This window comes from Bicyclus anynana, unplaced genomic scaffold, assembly GCF_947172395.1.
Source record: "Bicyclus anynana unplaced genomic scaffold, ilBicAnyn1.1 scaffold_102, whole genome shotgun sequence".
Classification (NCBI taxonomy): domain Eukaryota; kingdom Metazoa; phylum Arthropoda; class Insecta; order Lepidoptera; family Nymphalidae; genus Bicyclus; species Bicyclus anynana.
The window spans coordinates 2,198-19,753 of NW_026441265.1; the positions used below are offsets into that span (position 1 = coordinate 2,198).

Consider the following 17,556-nt stretch of genomic DNA (forward strand, 5'->3'; position numbering starts at 1 on the left):
CGCTAAGGCTAAAGAGGAATTTCGGTTAATGTGTGAAATGGGAATATGCAGACCCAGTAAAAGCGCGTGGGCAAGCCCTCTGCATATAGTGCTTAAAAAAAATGGGCAGATAAGGCCATGTGGTGACTATAGGCGCTTAAATGCTATTACTAAGCCTGATAGTTACCCTATACCCAGGTTACGCGATTTCACGTACTTACTCGCTGGTAAGAAAATTTTTTCACGGTTAGATATAAACAGAGCTTACTGTAGCTACCTACCTACATACATCCGCTCGCTGCGCCTTGCGGCAGCTGACTAACTATGCGCGCAAGGCGAGCCGATATATAAGTCCAGTCTTCGCGAGCCGCCGATCATTGGAGTACATACCTACATCAAATTCTAGTGTGGAATGATACCGCGACCATCGGCGCCGCGGTTTTATAGTACGCGATATCAACCAGCGTTATTGTGATTGGTCGTTTAGATTTCGTTTACTGTCGCGCGTACCTAATATTATTTAATGTAAACTGTAGATATAATTAATACATTCTGACCGAAATATATTCAATACATTCGATACAATTCGATACAAACCAAGTCTTTCATTACATCTCTCCAACTGGCTAAAGTGGTGACCCCGAGGAACAACAAGCACCCCGACAAAGAAATCCGAAGAACAACAGAAGCACACCCGACGAACAACAAGCAAGCGCGTCACGGTGAAAAGCCAAAAAAAAAAAAAAATAATAAAAAATGGCATCACCTAACAACGCTTCAGTAGCAGATAGCCAGGGGGAAATCGCAGGAATCGCCTTATCAATGCGAGTTCCACCTTTTTGGAGAGACAAGCCACGACTCTGGTTCATCAGTTTCGAAGCAGCCACTGCTGATCTCAAAAAAAGTCAGGACCAGTTGGCACAAATGGTCATTGCGCAATTACAAAAGGAAGATATCGAGCAAATTTCCGATATACTCTTCGATCCACCGGCAACAGACCTATACACCGCAGTGAAGAACCGCCTCATCTCCGCATACGAAGAATCTGACAGCCGCCAGCTGCAAAAGCTGCTGTCCGAAATCGAGCTAGGAGACCAAAAGCCTACTCAGTTACTTCGCCGCATGAGATTTCTTGCCAGAGAAAAGGTCCCGGATTCAACGCTGCGCATACTGTGGACTAATCACTTACCATCACATGTGCGATCCGTACTCGCCGCAAGCGAATCATTCAGCACGAAGACCGCACTAGACGAGCTCGCTATATTGGCCGACAAGATGGTGGAATCAAGCCCAAGTTCACACATCGCAGCCGTCGAAAGCCCCAGTACGAGCGTTCCACCCAGCGATACGAAGTTCCTAGTCGAAGAGATAAGGAAGCTGTCACTTGAAGTCGCTGCGTTGAAGATGGTTCACCAAAACTGCCAGCACCGCGGAAGACCAAACTATCGACGCAATCGGTCAAACTCGAACGGACGCAGATCTCGAAGCTCGACACCGTCGCCGTACTGTTTCTACCACCGGCGTTTTGGGGCAGCTGCAAGAAGATGCACTAAGCCGTGCTCCTACCAGACGAAGTCGGAAAACTAATAGTTACGCTGGACGAAGCGGGATCCGGCGTATCCGAAATTTCATACCGCTTGTTTGTCACCGACAAGAAGACTGGAACATCATTCCTAATCGACACCGGGGCGAACATCTCCGTTATACCGCCAACTGCGAAGCAAACACCGAAGCCACTGAAGTTTCAACTCTACGCCGCTAACAATACAGTCATCCCGACCTACGGTGAGAAGACTATGGCACTAGACTTCAACTTACGTCGAGTGTTCAAATGGAGATTCATCGTCGCGAAAGTCAGCAAACCAATCATCGGAGCTGATTTCTTGAAGCATCACCAGTTGATTGTCGATCTGAAGAACAGAAGACTCATCGATGGCAAGACGAGTTTAACATCGCAGTCGTTCATCTGTGCAACCAACATACCTACCATACGAAGTATCGACGTGCAAGAGTCATACCACAACATATTGGCTGATTATCCCGGAGTGACAAGACTGACGTCGATGAAGCTGTCACCAAAAATCGACGTCGAACACGTCATCGAAACGACTGGCCCTCCACTGCATTGTCGCCCTCGTCCCATCGCACCACATCGGTATGAACTCGTCCGAAAAGAGTTCGAAAACATGATCGAGCAAGGAATATGCCGCCCAAGCAAAAGCCCTTGGTCATCGCCACTACACGTCGTTCCGAAGAAGAATGGGGATATACGAGTCTGCGGTGATTATCGAAGACTCAACAGCTGCACGATACCAGACCGCTACCCAATACCTCGCATAAAGGACTTCACACATCAACTGGCGCACAAGACGATATTTTCAACCATCGACCTCAACCGAGCTTACCAGCAAATTAGAGTCCGAGAAGAAGACATAGCGAAGACAGCCCTAATTTCTTCCATGGGATTATTTGAGTTCCCTAGGATGACGCCGGGACTACGAAACGCCGGACAGACCTTCCAAAGGTTCATCCACGAAGTACTACACGGCCTTGACTTCGTCTTCGCATTCATCGACGATCTTCTAATCGCAAGTCCCGATGCAACCACGCATGAAAAACACCTACGAATGGTTCTACAAAGACTGGAAGAAAACGGGATCACAATCAACCCGTCAAAATGTGTATTTGGTCAACCTGAAGTCAAGTTTCTCGGTTTCAACGTGAGCGAAAAGGGAATCAAACCGCCTGAAGAAAAAATCATAGCAATCTGCAAGTACGAAAAACCGAAAACTATCGAAGAGCTACGAAGATTCCTTGGAATGACGAATTTCTACAGAGAACACATTCCGAAAGCAGCCGAAATTCAAATTCCACTTCACGCCTACTTACATAACTCGAAGAAAGAAGATCGGACAAAAATTGAATGGAGCGACGAAGCAACGAAATCATTCGAAGCGTGCAAAGAAGCCATACAAAACGCAGCCCTGCTAGCACATCCATCGCACGAAGCGCAGCTCGCAATATTCAGCGATGCTTCGGACCTGTCAGCCGGTGCTGCGTTACAACAATACGTCAACGAAGCATGGCAACCGCTCGGATATTTTTCGAAGAAATTCTCAGACGCTCAGAAAAAGTACAGCACGTTTGACAGAGAGCTACTCGCAATCTACATGGCAATCAAACACTTCAGGAAAACTTTCGAAGGACGAAGCCTGATAATATTCTGCGATCACAAACCGTTGACATACGTACTACAGAAGCCGCCTTCCACGACCGAAACACCGCGAAGAGCGAGACAGCTGATCTTTATCAGTGAATTCACAACTGATATTCGTCATATCAACGGGAAGGACAACGTAGTCGCCGATGCACTGAGTCGCGTTCCTATCGACAGTGTGTCATATCCATCGACGCTCGACTATGAAAAAATCGCAGAAGCGCAAGACAAAGAGAGCAATGTAATCAAAAAACTTCAAGAACAAGAAAATCTCTCGATAAAGAAAATCATAGTACCAAACTTGAAGTCGCCGATCTACTGCGAAACATCGACATCGTCTGCTCGTCCGTACATACCTACGGAATTTCGCAAAGCCGCATTCGACGCTGTTCACAACATCAGTCACCCAGGCATACGATCTACACTCAAACTCGTCACGGAGAGATTCTTTTGGCCTGAAATGAACATTGAAGTCAGAGAGTTAGCGAAGAACTGCATTCAATGTCAACGATGCAAGGTACAACGCCACACGAAGAGCAGCCCATCATCATTCCCACCGAGCGATAGGTTCGAGCACGTGAATTTGGACTGCGTGGGCCCTCTAGAGACGTCTCCCGAAGGATATCGATATCTCGTCACAATGATCGATCGAGCAACGAGATGGCCCGAAGCTGTACCTACCGACAACATCTCTGCAGAATCAGTTGCGAAGATATTCTACGAGCACTGGATATGTCGATATGGTACACCCAGCTACGTCACTACAGATCAGGGTAGAAACTTCACCAGCAACCTGTTCACGAAGCTGCTGAGAACTATGGGCATACAACATACCCGTACATCGCCATACCATCCGCAAGCAAATGGAATTGTTGAACGATGGCACCGCTCGCTCAAGACATCACTGAAAGCCCGTCTATCGCAACATACTACGTGGATCGACGAGCTACCAACAGTACTTTTGGGTTTACGAGCTGCAGTACGAACAGACACTAACGTCAGCGCCGCCGAAGTCACCTACGGAAGAAATCTACGCCTGCCGTGTGATTTTTTCACTACTACGTCATCAAACGAGCAAGACTTGAACTATGATTATGTGAGCAGACTACGCGAATCAATCAATTCAGTCAAGCCCAGCCAACCAATAGCCTCGCACGGAAACAAAAGAGCCGTATTCGTACACAAAGATCTCCAAACATGCGAATACGTGTTTTTAAGAAACGATGCAGTTAGAAAACCTCTACAAGCAACATACGAAGGTCCATTCAAGGTGCTAGAACGAGACAGCAAGACCTTCAAGCTACAGTTGCCAGAGAGACGTTCCGCAGTCATATCAATTGACAGACTCAAGCCTGCATACACGATCAACACAGACGATTCCGAGCAGTATACGAAGCGCACAGAGCAGAAAGCTACAACTTCGAAGCCCGAATCATCAGTGAAGACGCAAGATTCAAGACCTCCAGCAACGTGCAAACAGATCAAGCCGATTTTGAAAACAACAAGATCCGGGCGAGTGTCTAGACTGCCTGTACGTTTTCACTAGGGGATGAGTACTGTAGCTACCTACCTACATACATCCGCTCGCTGCGCCTTGCGGCAGCTGACTAACTATGCGCCAGGGGGGGGACAGTTCCATACATTCTAAGCAATTTGTTGACTTACAGGCCATCTAGATCTAGTAGTGAAACAACTTTTCGACTAAGTTGGTAAAAATATCTCAACAGATGGCAGCAATTCCATCGCTAATCTTAGTGTGCCCAGTATCAATATTTGCAACCATTTCGTAATACTTAATAATTTTAACGACAATGAAAAAAATAGTAACTATGTAATAATCTCATAGACCACTACATGAAATATATATTTAAATCGTTTTGCAAATCAAACTTCTTCATTTAATAAAATATGTGACGCATAAGTTAACATAGAGTGTTTGGTTAGTTTTTAAGTAACAAATGGCAACTACGCAACAATATTAACTAAATGGTTAAGATGATATGAAGTAATAATCTTTATATTATCTCCGGGAACAAAATATTTATAGTATGTGATATTCATGGGAAGGCAAAACATGGAGCAGTGGCGTTTTTCTTTCAAGCCATTTTCCAGTCCTTAATGCGTTTGATAGCAAATAATGTCTGCAAATTGGTTACGACTTCAAATACTTTTCTATATTTATTCTGCAATTATTTTTTTAAATAAAAATGTTTTGACTGCTCAGTTTTGTCCGATTTCCCGTGAATATCACATAAACAGTTTTTACATGATGATCATGAATTAAATTGTGTTGGTTGCGATTGTAAATTATTAGATAAAGAAAGTAAGCGTATATTAATTTCAACGTGGCCATGAACTGTCATCTGGTCCAGTGGTGTACATGGTCAAACGGAGTATAATAGCAAAGGTACGTATAATTAGGATTAGTCATGGGTTCGAGCCCGGGTGGAAATTGTATTACATCACATTTTTTTTTTGTTTTTTTTATTTGTTTTTCTCAATTCGTTTTTTTTTAATATTTTTTGCGTTTTATTAAACCTCGATTAAAAATCTCCATTTAAATAAAATTGCCGCTGTTTTAGTAGTACCTATAAGTTTACTCCAAACCGCAGTTGGCGCTTCAATTTAAGCCACCGAAAATCTGCAAGAGGGCTCTCTTTTCCCATATACTTATTATACTCTTTGCTATGCGCGCAAGGCGAGCCGATATATAAGTCCAGTCTTCGCGAGCCGCCGATCATTGGAGTACATACCTACATCAAATTCTAGTGTGGAATGATACCGCGACCATCGGCGCCGCGGTTTTATAGTACGCGATATCAACCAGCGTTATTGTGATTGGTCGTTTAGATTTCGTTTACTGTCGCGCGTACCTAATATTATTTAATGTAAACTGTAGATATAATTAATACATTCTGACCGAAATATATTCAATACATTCGATACAATTCGATACAAACCAAGTCTTTCATTACATCTCTCCAACTGGCTAAATTACAATTGCATACCAGTTAACGAGATGGACATTGAAAAGACGTCTGTGTCAACCCCTTTCGGGGCTTTCGAGTTCATCAGACTTCCTTTTGGCCTTCGAAATGCTGGCCAAAGTTTTCAGCGTTTTATGTGTCATAGCGTACTCCCAGACTTAGATTTTTTATTCGTGTATATAGATGATATAATAATTGCAAGTAACAACGTCGACGAGCATAGAAAACATTTAGAGGAAGTATTTAGTCGCTTAGAGAAGTTCGGTATTACTCTGAATATATCAAAGTGTTGTTTCGAACAGACAAAAATGGAGTTTTTAGGCCATGAAGTAACAACGGAAGGGATTCGTCCACTCGACGAGAAGGTGAAAGCCATCATCGAGTTTCCGAGGCCAGCTACTGTGGACCAACTCCGGAGATTTTTAGGTATGTTAAATTTCTATAGATCACACATACCAGGTGCCGCTGAAAAGCAGTCTGAGTTGGATCGCTATTTAACGAATACAAAAAAAAAAGATAAGTCAAAAATCGCTTGGACTGATTCAGCAAACGCTCAGTTTGAGCAGTGTAAACAGAGCCTAAGTGACGCCGCGACGTTAACGTATCCTGCGATAGACAAACCTTTGGCGCTTATGACGGATGCTTCAGAGTCATGCATGGGTGCGGTTCTACAGCAAAGAGAAGGTAACGTATGGAAACCTATTGCTTATTTTTCTAAAAAGTTCTCGGAAGCACAAAGGAAATATAGTACCTATGATCGAGAGTTATTAGCCATTTATTCGGCGATAGCTCACTTTCGATATATGATAGAAGGTCGTAATTTTATTGTGTATACTGACCATAGACCTCTAATTTATGTTTTTTCAAAGATAGGTAGCGTGAAAGAGCTACCTAGGCGAGCTAGACAGATAATGTTCATTAGCGAATTCACTACGGACATACGCCACGTGAGCGGGTTAGATAACATAGTAGCTGACACTTTGTCCCGCGTGGAAGAAATTGTTTGTCCTACGGTCATTGATTTCACGGAACTCGCACGTGTACAAAATGATGACGAAGAGTTAAGCGAACTAAAGAAAAAAATACAATACAAAAACATCGTGATGCCAGGCACCGATAGTTGCGTTGTTTGCGAAACATCGACTAATAAGGCCCGACCATACTTACCGGAAAGTTTTAGACGTATCGCCTTCGATGCAATTCATAGTTTAAGTCACCCGGGTATTCGCGCTACCAACAAAATGGTTAGAGATAGATACTTTTGGGTAGGTATGAATAAAGATATCCGAAGATGGGCTAAGGCCTGTATCCCATGTCAACGATCTAAGATTCAAAAGCATACTGTATCCGATTTAGGTACTTTCGAGAAAGTAGATCGTTTTAGTCACTTAATGATTGACATAATAGGCCCTCTCAATACATCACCCGAGGGATATAGATATTGTTTGACTATGATAGATAGAGGTACGCGTTGGCCAGAAGCTGTCCCAATTAAAGAAATCACAGCTGAAGTAGTAGCCAAAGCTCTTTATGAAAACTATATAACGCGTTTCGGAGTATTTTTTAAGTGTACTTCCGATCAAGGTCGTTGTTTCGAGAGTAATCTTTTCAAGCAACTCATGAATCTTATGGGTATTGAAAAGATCCGCACTACCGCTTATCACCCGCAGAGTAATGGGATGATAGAACGGTGGCACAGATCTTTAAAAGCAGCACTTATGGCTAGACTGTCAACTAAAAGTTGGGTAGAAGAACTACCAACCGTTTTACTAGGTTTAAGAGCCGCTGTACGGGCAGACACTAATGTTAGTTGTGCTGAAATGGTATACGGCACAAGTATTAGGCTGCCAGGTGAATTTTATGATATAAGTAAGGATAATATTTTAGATAGCTCTAGTTATGTAAGCAAATTAAAAAGTATAATTAATGATTTAAAACCTGTTAAAAGGGTCAATAAAGACTCGAGAAAAATTTTTGTTCACCAGGATTTACACACTTGTGATAAAGTATTTATCAGGAACGACGCGGTGCGTAAGCCTCTCCAAGCGCCTTACGACGGTCCGTACCGAGTAATTAGCAGGACAGAGAAAGTTTTTAAGGTCCAATTACCCACACGTCAGGTTATAGTTTCTATAGATCGGTTGAAACCAGCTTATATTTTGGAGGAAAACGATAATCCCCAAAATACTATGTCGTCAAAAACTACGGAACCGATTTTAAAAAAGAAAGTCACAGTGTGTACGGTCCCTTATAATACCAACGGTGTAAAATGCAAAACAACGAGCAGTGGTCGCGTCAGCCGCGTACCTGCACGTTATGCTTAGTTGCATTATTGTTAATTGTTTCGTCATGTTTATAATTTTAAGAAATTAGTTGTGCAATGTTAAAGTAAAAACCATATTCTGCTTAAAGTAATTGTATTTGAAGGTGTTCTACAAAATTGTTTACATAATATTACACTTATACAAATTTTACATTGTCATTTATATTTTTTAATGTTTATTTTTTTTTGTTGTTAGCTTTACAGAGTTCATTAGTTTAAGTGTAACAAGTGTATGCTCCTCGTGAAACGTTTTGTCAGCATTGTGCTTATTGTGTTAAGAATGAAACACCCCTATACTACCTATACATTGTTTTCTGTAAAAAAAAAAAAAAAGGGGGTGGAATGATGTGGTGGTCACACACACATAGATTGTAAATGAAAATGCTACTTAAGCATTTTCGTAATTATGACGAAGTCAATACGGGCGGTTTGTCGCCAGTCGTTACCTAACCGTTGTAACTGATAGTCAATACAAGTGTTTTATCAGTAGAGCCTACTATTATTTAACACCCATAACCGCTACCCGGGACACGACATACCTTACTCAAACCCAAATATATAAGTATCCAAATAGTACTAAAGTGGTACAAAACCCCTACAATCTCACAAACTGTATCTTTTTATTACAGTATCTTGACTACTAGTATTCTAAGAATTATGAAAATGACATCTCTGAGGGTGAAATAGGGGTTGGAAGTTTATAAAAAAAAGATTTTTTTAAGTTTATTTATTATAATAATAATAAATACAGTAATCATAGACTTTCAGTTAGACATTTTTTAAACCCTGAAACCACAAAGCTTAAAAATAATCAAATATATACTTCTCATCCAAACAGTCAGCCTGTACAGTACTTGCAGACACTGTTTTGATGATGAGTATATTTTCTTAAATCAGAAAAACGAGTCATCATCATGGATCAGTCATCAATCATGGATTCAGCCCTGCCCACTGTACTTGACAACATATTGGCCATACTTAAATGTTAAAGCATGTTTATTTTTAAATATGTTTTAGTGTAAATAAATTATTACAGATGCTATCTTTCTAACAGCTAGCAGGATAGGTACAATGAAGTTACACACTAAATAATCAAATTTATTTTATAATTAACAAAAATGAGTAAGAATATAGATGGATGGCTGACATAGAGAGCTCCTGGAATTAGACACACACACACCACATAATTCTTAAGCTGGCTCAGCTAGTCAGTCTTGTTGTCAAAGCACTCATCTTCATGTCTCTGAGTCAATATCAGTGGTTCATCATAATGGTCTGTTCATAATAATCAATTTAGTCTGAAATTAAAAAAAAAAAAATTAATATTTCATACTAAAAGTTAGATAGAATCTTTGAGAGGAAAACATTAGCAGTGGTGTCCTGGGTTTGATCCCTGGCTGGGCCGATTGAGGTTTTCTCAATTGGTCTAGGTCTGGCTGGTGGGAGGCTTCGGCCAGTTACCACCTTACTGGCAAAGACCTACCACTAAGCGATTTAGCATTCCGGTATGATGCCATGTAGAAACCAAAAGGGGTGTGGATAGTCTTACTACTCCTAACAAGTTAGCCCGTTACCATCTTAGATTACATCATCACTTACCATCAGGTGAGATTGTAGTCAAGGGCTAACTTGTAAAGAATAAAAACAAAACCTGCTCCAATGTGGATTGGTAGTTATGGTGTTAATATACCACTATCAGATGTTAATGATAATTAATGTTCCGAAGGTCCTGTGTTTGATCCCCGGCTGGACCGATTGAGACATACGGCCAAGCGATTTAGCATTCCGGTGTGATGACGTGTAGCAACTGAAAGGGTTGTGGATTTTCAGTTTAACTTGTAAAGAATAAAAAATAAAATAAAACAGTAACATTTTGCTCTCAGTAGAGGATTTTGAATGGTATATCTAAATGCCTAGATAAACTAACTCTGCGAACCCATTGTAATTATGACACTGTTGTTGGCTGGTGAAGGAATAAAACACCTTAAAGAGCTAGAGAACTGTTCAAATCCTTTAATAATAAGTCTGTTTGTGAAGTCACTCATCACACACTTAGGTAAACCTATGTATATTAGTGCCGATTCATACGAGACTTAGGATACTGATACTTAGACACTGGGATAAAAATAACATGCGGACTTTTCTAAGAGACAGAGGAAATGCCCACCCTCTCCTTTTGCGCAGCCCGGATGTGCTAAATACTTCCCAACAAAGAAATTACTGCTATAACTAGTGCAGGGACATGTAGTAGACAAGCAGCGCGATCACTTATTAATCGGGCATTGTTGATTGTTCTTCAGTTGGCTAACTGTAAGTTAACCACTTGTAGTTACGCTAACCACCTTAGCCCTGCCTTGCCTGAGTTAAGGGTTGTTTTAATGAGAAACTTCTTAAGAAATGGACATCGACAAAATTAGATAGAGGTAGTTTTCTTTTATATTTTTGATTAACAATAACATAAACGAAGTAAACTTTGCTCCTAAGATCACTATAATTTAGTAAAACTTTGCTCAATTTCTAAATTCTCTTTAAAACCTGAAAAATAAAAATATTGTTTTGTTTTGTTAAATTAAAATTTCTAATACACAGGTTATTAATATGCTATGTTTCACCACAGACTAATAGGATACCCCGTTATTTTGACACTAGCCTACACAGACAACAGGGAGATTACCAAATAGTCCAAATAGCCCTTGGTTAAATTCGTTAATTGCGTTTTGTTACTCGAGTTGCATGTACCATTTTCTCACGCTATTTTCTTCAATAGTAGATATTTTTCGTGAAATTTAATGCTTCTTTAATGTTTTAAATAAAAGACATAAAACTTTGTTAAAATATATGCATTATTATGGAGTTTGACTTAAATTTGATAATATTATTAACGATAGTTTCACTATCGTTTTGCATAAACAATACGCAATCTTCATGAATGATTTCAGTTCATCGTTCACCATCCGGTCTTCATATAATGAACTAAATTAGACAATACCAATGTAAAGTTACGATTGATCGTTGATCGTAGCCGATCGTATGAACTTTACGATCAATGAACTCCGTTAGACAATTAGGCCCCAGGGGGTATGACACTTTAGTTCTTGCATGTGCCGTTTTGTCGCTGCAATCGATCCCTGTTACCAAAGAGTATGTACACGTTATGGTTTTATTTTGTAAGTGGGCGGCTAGTCTGTGATAAACACTTAACAAAATGTCGATGTGTTTTTTTGTTTGTGTCAATATCGAGTAACGAGTTCACAGGTGCAGGCAGGCCTGAGACAGATTTTAGTTCCACCCGCTTCCACTTTGGCTCTGAACGCTAGTGTCGCAACTCTTCTGTCATTGGTCGAAATGAACAGCCAATCAGTGAGCCATATTTTGTTTGTTAAGTAAAGCTGTCAAAATTTCAAAAACAAAGATAAGATGTCGTTCAGTTCACTGCGTTATTTGAAGTGCATTGGGTTATTTAGTTTTCTCTAGACCTGTGTCGATCGCGAATGATCAAATCTCCGACACCCGATCACTACTTGTGCGTGAGTAATTGGGTCGCGGACGTTAAAAACACCCGATCTTATGTGACCCGTTTGGAGACCCGCCCGGGCGCAGACTCGATTAAAAGATCGAAAGGTTTTTGTTTACCATACTAAATTGAACTTTATTTTGATTACAATAACTCTCAAATCTGTAGATCTCGTGAATAATCGGGTCGCGGACGTCTAAAACACCCGATCTTGTGATTCATTAAAAACTCGATCACTCGACCCGACCACGCTAAATCGAACTTTATTTTTAAAACAATAACTCTCAAATCTGTAGTTCTCGTGAATAATCGGGTCGCGGACGTCTAAAACACCCGATCTTGTGATTCATATAAAAACTCGATCACTCGACCCGACCACGCTAAATTGAACTTTATTTTTAATAGAATAACTCTCAAATCTGTAGTTCTCGTGAATAATCGGGTCGCGGACGACTAAAACACCCGATCTTGTGAGACCCGTTTGGTGATCCATATAATAAACTCGATCTCTCGACCCGACCACACTAAATTGAACTTTATTTTGATTGTATTAGTGTTATAAATAATTATTTGGCTCAATTGCTAATAATGTCGAATCATCATTCGCAAGTACAATCTGTAGTTGTCTCTTTTATTCGTATGTAAAGGAAGATATGTATTACTCTGTATTTATGAGTTTCATCGGCTTCATCTCGGGGCTTGTAAAGATATCATTCTGTATTCTGTAGTTGATAATGATGATGACTTGAGTGGTAAATTCGTAAGGAATAAAGTCTAAAATATATATGTAGGTATGTATTACTTTTAGCAATAGTTTTATCTATATAATATATAATAACTTTAATTATTTACATTTTTTTATATATATTCATAAAAACATAAAATAAAATTTCCCATTTTTCGAATGTAAATTTAGACGATGACTTAATATTATTGTATAACCACGCAAAAGCGATACAATTACAAACCACAATATTTATTTAACTGATAGTAGGCATAACTTTGTTTTGAATCCGTCGGTCAATCAAAGGATCGGGTTCCGGTTCGGGTCTTACGGGTGTTCAGTTCAAATACCTACCTACTTCAAGCCGCGTCGCAACAACCCGTGACCCGAATGATCGAAATGATCGAATCATTGAGACCCGATCTCCATAAGTATGGGTCGCGATCGACCCGGGTTTTATGAAACGATCGAATTACACAGGTCTAGTTTTCTCCTCGGTTTTTGCCAGGGTTCCCAACTTAGGGGTTTTCCCCCCAGATTTAGGGGGCAAATAAGTGAAATGGGATTTTTTTAGGGGTCTGAAATTTTTAGGGGTATTTTCAGGGATTTTTTGACTCTTTAATATTTTTAAATTGATGATAATTTTAATATTTCTTTCTTGACCTAGCGACTTATAACGACGTATAATACGTTACTCTACAACCACTCTGAGGCAACTGGCGGCAATCTTCATCGAATAAAAAAAATTGTTACATTTATTCATTGTCAACATATCTATTGTATGATTTCAAAAAATCTGAATCTTCAGATAAAGACGTAATATTTTGTCTGTATTAAATATAGACTTTTGAAACATATTATTTCTAAATTATTATGAATTTATATTTTTAGGGGGACAACTCAATAATTAAGGCGATTTTAGTGGTTTTTGACACAAACTTTAGGGATAAATATTTTGGAGAGTTGGTAACACTGGTTTTTGCTTTGAGTCGAGATCCTGAATAATCTACTGGCCTCCTTGCTACCAGTGACTGTTTCTGTGAGAAACTCAACGTATTATCATGTCTCAAGTGAGAAAGTGTTGTGTTGTTGCTTGCAATGCTACCAGCGAGACTCATCGTCTTTTTTACTTGCCAAAGAACGATAAATTACGAGAATTGTGGTTGACTTTCTTGATTCCTGTGAATGTAAAGCTCAGTGGTTTGTCGAAGGCACAATTAGTGACTAAACAAGTATGCCAAAAGCACTTCGACAGACATCAGTTTGACAATCAGGGCAACCGGCTTGCGCATGGTTATCCATGCTTGTTTACTGAAGATGAAATACTTCACGGAGTTCCTTTGAGCACATTAGGTAAGTTAATTTCATGTCATAAGTGTTAAAAACTGAGTAACCTGTGGTGTAGAGGTTATATGTTACACAGTTGGAAGACATATGTTACACAGTTTTCTATCGTTTGAAAGTCCCTACTAACTCAGAATGACTGACATTATTCTCGATTTTTCCGATCGATATGGTTATATGGAGATAACTTCTTAAATTGCTATGATGGTATAAACACGCGTACAGTTAATGTAAAATTAATTATCCGGAAAGCGCAGTGTTGGTCGACCCCCCACTAGGTGGACCGAAGACATCAAGCGGGTTGCAGGGAGCCGCTGGATGCTGGCTGCTCGAGACCGTTTTGTTTGGAAGTCCATGCAAGAGGCCTATGTCGCTTTCAAGAATTGTTGTCCCTTGTTGCCAGCCATTTGATGCCAAATCCCTTGAAAAACAGTGTTATGACACATATTAATAGCATGTATTTTTTTCTAGCTGAACATGACTTGAGGGATCATAATTATGCTTTACAACCAACCAACTTGGAAGATACAACCGTTTTCACTGAAAGTACCATTGTTATTGGTAAGTACTAAATTATTTGTGCTGGACTCGAAAACCATTTCTTTGCTAACACTTATAATTATGTGTATTAATGAGATTTATATTATCTTACTTTCAGCTAAAGACTCCATGAAAGATCATGACTATGCTTTGAGTTATCAAATCGAAGGGTCTGTCGACCTTGCAGAAGGGACATCAACTAATGTGAAAACTGACGGTATAGTAAAAAATATCTATGAATGTGCATGATGCTTAACAAAATATTATAAATGGTGCTTGATAATACCAAGTGAATAGATGTTGTTAATATGGATTTTGGATTTATTTGAACTTTTTATTAGCACTGAAGTGTGTAGATTTCATTTCAATGTGATGATCTTCATAAGGCTACTAATTTATCATTATATACTGAATGTTTTAAAATAGGTTTTGTCTTCTTTACATTCTCAACTTTGTTTTAGGTAAATGTAATCCTACTGTATCAGAAATGCAAACACATGAAACATTGGAAATTCTTGACAACCAGCCTGTATCAATATTAGGAACTGTATCAACAGGTAATATATATTTTACTGGATATAATATTATATTTGTTTCAAAAATAGATAGTTACATTATCAGGAAATATCATGATAGAAGGTCACACAGCACAGTGGGTAGTGACCCTGCTTCCTGCGTCCAAGGTTTAATTTCCATAACTGAGAAATATTTTTGTGATGAGCATAGGTATATTTAGTGTCTGGGTGAATTTATGTACTTAGTATATTATAACTTTAAGATAAAATCAGCTATTTTAGTACCCATAATGCAGGTTATATAGTATATGCTTACTTTGGGGCTAGATAGAGCTGTGTTTATGTTTTTGTTTTTGTACATCAATAGTTTTTTCAGCGCACGCCATGTAAAGGCGCCAATCCCTATTTTTTTTGAAAATATAGCCTATAGCCTTCCTCGATAAATGGGCTATCTATCACTGAAACTATTTTTCAAATCAGACCAGTGTGTGAAGTCTGCCAATCCACATTGGGCCAGCGTGGTGGGCATACAAACCCCTCTCATTCTTAGAGGAGACAGCTTTAGTGTTTTCAAAATTTTATTATATAGCTGTTTAAAACAAAAGATAGTAACATTTTTATCATAGACCCTTATTCAAACAAGTAGTTTTATCATCCTACCTTTGGTGATTTAGAGCTTTCACTCACAATGGTACTCCAACTCAATAAATAAATTATTTCTTGTGTGTTATGTACTTTTACCATTTTGCTATTTTCAGATTTGAAACACAGTGGGCAGCAAATTAAAAGTAAAGGAACACCAAGGAAATATCTTGTTAAAGGAAGAGGTACAGTATTATTTATATAGCACACATTTTTACTGTATTATTTTAAACACAGAGATAAAACTATTGACACAGGAGTAGGTGTAAGGAAAGAACCTCTTGAAGACCCACTAATAATAATGGAATTTGCATTGTAGTTTATTTTTTATATGTTTTTGTGTGCAATAAAGCATTATAAATAAATAAAACAAACCCATAGAAACAGATAAAGCTAGTGATCTCTAACAACAATATACCAGGGGAAACAGGAGACAGAAGCACTTCATAGAAAGTGTTTTTTAAAGTTAGAAGGGTCAGAGGTTCCTCACGTAGGTGTAGTCATGGGCGTCTGCTTGTTTCTATTGCATATATTAACTAAATAATCAACCCACATTAAGCGCAAAAAAATGGCAGGAGTTATTGGAAATCTCACAATGTTTGAACCAAATGCTCAAAACTGGGAGTTGTTTGGGAGCAAATTGAAACAGTTTTTAGCACTTAATAAAATAGAAACGAGTGAAGAAAAAAGGGCCGTGTTAATAACCCACCTATCGGATGACGCGTATAGATTGCTGATCAACTTGGTGCATCCGGGTAACGTAGAAGAAACCGAATACGATGTGTTAATTAAAACTTTTAATAAGCATTTCTTGCCGCGACGATCTACGTTTGCCGATAAAGATAGGTTTTATAGTGCCGCGCAAATGGCGGGAGAAGCACTAGAAGACTTTGCAGCCCGATTGAGGGGACTATCAGTGTACTGCAACTTCGGGGAGGCGTTGGATGTGCTGCTTCGTGACCGTTTTGTACTCGGGTTGGCGTTGGGACCGGAACGGGATCGCCTTTTCGAAAAAGACGCGAGTAATTTGACGTTTGCGAATGCATTGGAGTTGGCACAAAAGGTGTCGTGTGCACGCAAGTCCAAGGCGGCGACTGCAACGGGGACGAGCCAAGAAGGAGCAGAAGTTGGTATAAAAGAGGAGCCTTTGTACCACGGGAACATCAGCAAGTGGCGTAACCGCGCTCCACGAACCAGACGAGACGTAGCTGTCACCGAGCCGGAGGATGACGCGCGTCCTAAATGCGAATCGTGTGGGCTACGTAATCACCTTTCAGAAAAGTGTTTTTTTCGTTTTCACAAGTGTAAACGGTGTTTGGAAATAGGCCACATTTCTAAGGCCTGTGCTGTTAAAAAAGGTCAAAAGGTTAATAATATGCATATAGAATCAATGCCGGAAGAAAATGTATCGGACGGCTGTAACGGGTCGTGCGAAGAATGTCAGGTATTCAGTTTAAGGTGCGTAAACAATAATCCTATATTAATACCGGTGTTAATTAATAATAATGTACGCTTAGATATGGAACTAGACACCGGTTCGAGCACTAGTGTTATTTCGGATGAATTGTATTATAAATATTTTTCTTATTTAACCTTAAGCAAATGTTTGATTAAGATTTGTTTTTATAACGAACACAAAATCACTCCTATGGGCTGTGTGGACGTTCAAGTAACTTACTCAAATTGCACAAAAAAATTAACATTCTATTTATTTATTTATTTAATACACTTTATTTGTACACCACAAAAATAAAAGAAAACAAGCAAAACA

The 17,556-nt window shown here is 39.4% G+C and overlaps 2 protein-coding genes and 1 long non-coding RNA gene across 4 annotated transcripts; 2 read left to right on the top strand and 1 right to left on the bottom strand.

Moving 5' to 3' along the window:
• Positions 1 to 330: 330 nt before the first annotated feature.
• LOC112047622 (uncharacterized) lies at positions 331 to 1,566 on the top strand. The gene has a single exon (XM_052890975.1). The coding sequence runs from the start codon at positions 736 to 738 to the stop codon at positions 1,564 to 1,566; it is 831 nt and encodes a 276-aa protein (XP_052746935.1). The 5' UTR covers positions 331 to 735.
• Positions 1,567 to 8,827: 7,261 nt separating this feature from the next.
• Positions 8,828 to 12,814, bottom strand: LOC128199808 (uncharacterized). The gene is made up of 2 exons (XR_008252349.1): positions 10,674 to 12,814; positions 8,828 to 9,804 (listed from the first exon to the last, which is right to left on the bottom strand). It is a non-coding gene; the product is annotated as an uncharacterized LOC128199808 (long non-coding RNA).
• Positions 12,815 to 13,671: 857 nt separating this feature from the next.
• LOC128199807 (uncharacterized) lies at positions 13,672 to 17,547 on the top strand. Of its 2 annotated transcripts, none has more exons than XM_052890978.1 (5): positions 13,672 to 14,097; positions 14,560 to 14,649; positions 14,747 to 14,845; positions 15,090 to 15,185; positions 15,902 to 17,547. In XM_052890978.1, the coding sequence occupies exons 1-5, from the start codon at positions 13,806 to 13,808 to the stop codon at positions 15,988 to 15,990; spliced, it is 666 nt and encodes a 221-aa protein (XP_052746938.1). In that variant the 5' UTR covers positions 13,672 to 13,805; the 3' UTR covers positions 15,991 to 17,547. The 2 variants fall into 2 exon arrangements, with proteins under 2 accessions (XP_052746938.1, XP_052746936.1); XM_052890976.1 differs by having other exon boundaries at positions 13,957 to 14,097.
• The last annotated feature ends 9 nt before the right edge of the window (positions 17,548 to 17,556 follow it).

Bases quoted from the DNA above. Each gene is read 5' to 3' on its own strand.
- LOC112047622 (XM_052890975.1), top strand. From the start codon at position 736: ATGGCATCACCTAACAACGCTTCAGTAGCAGATAGCCAGGGGGAAATC.
- LOC128199807 (XM_052890976.1), top strand. From the start codon at position 16,354: ATGGCAGGAGTTATTGGAAATCTCACAATGTTTGAACCAAATGCTCAA.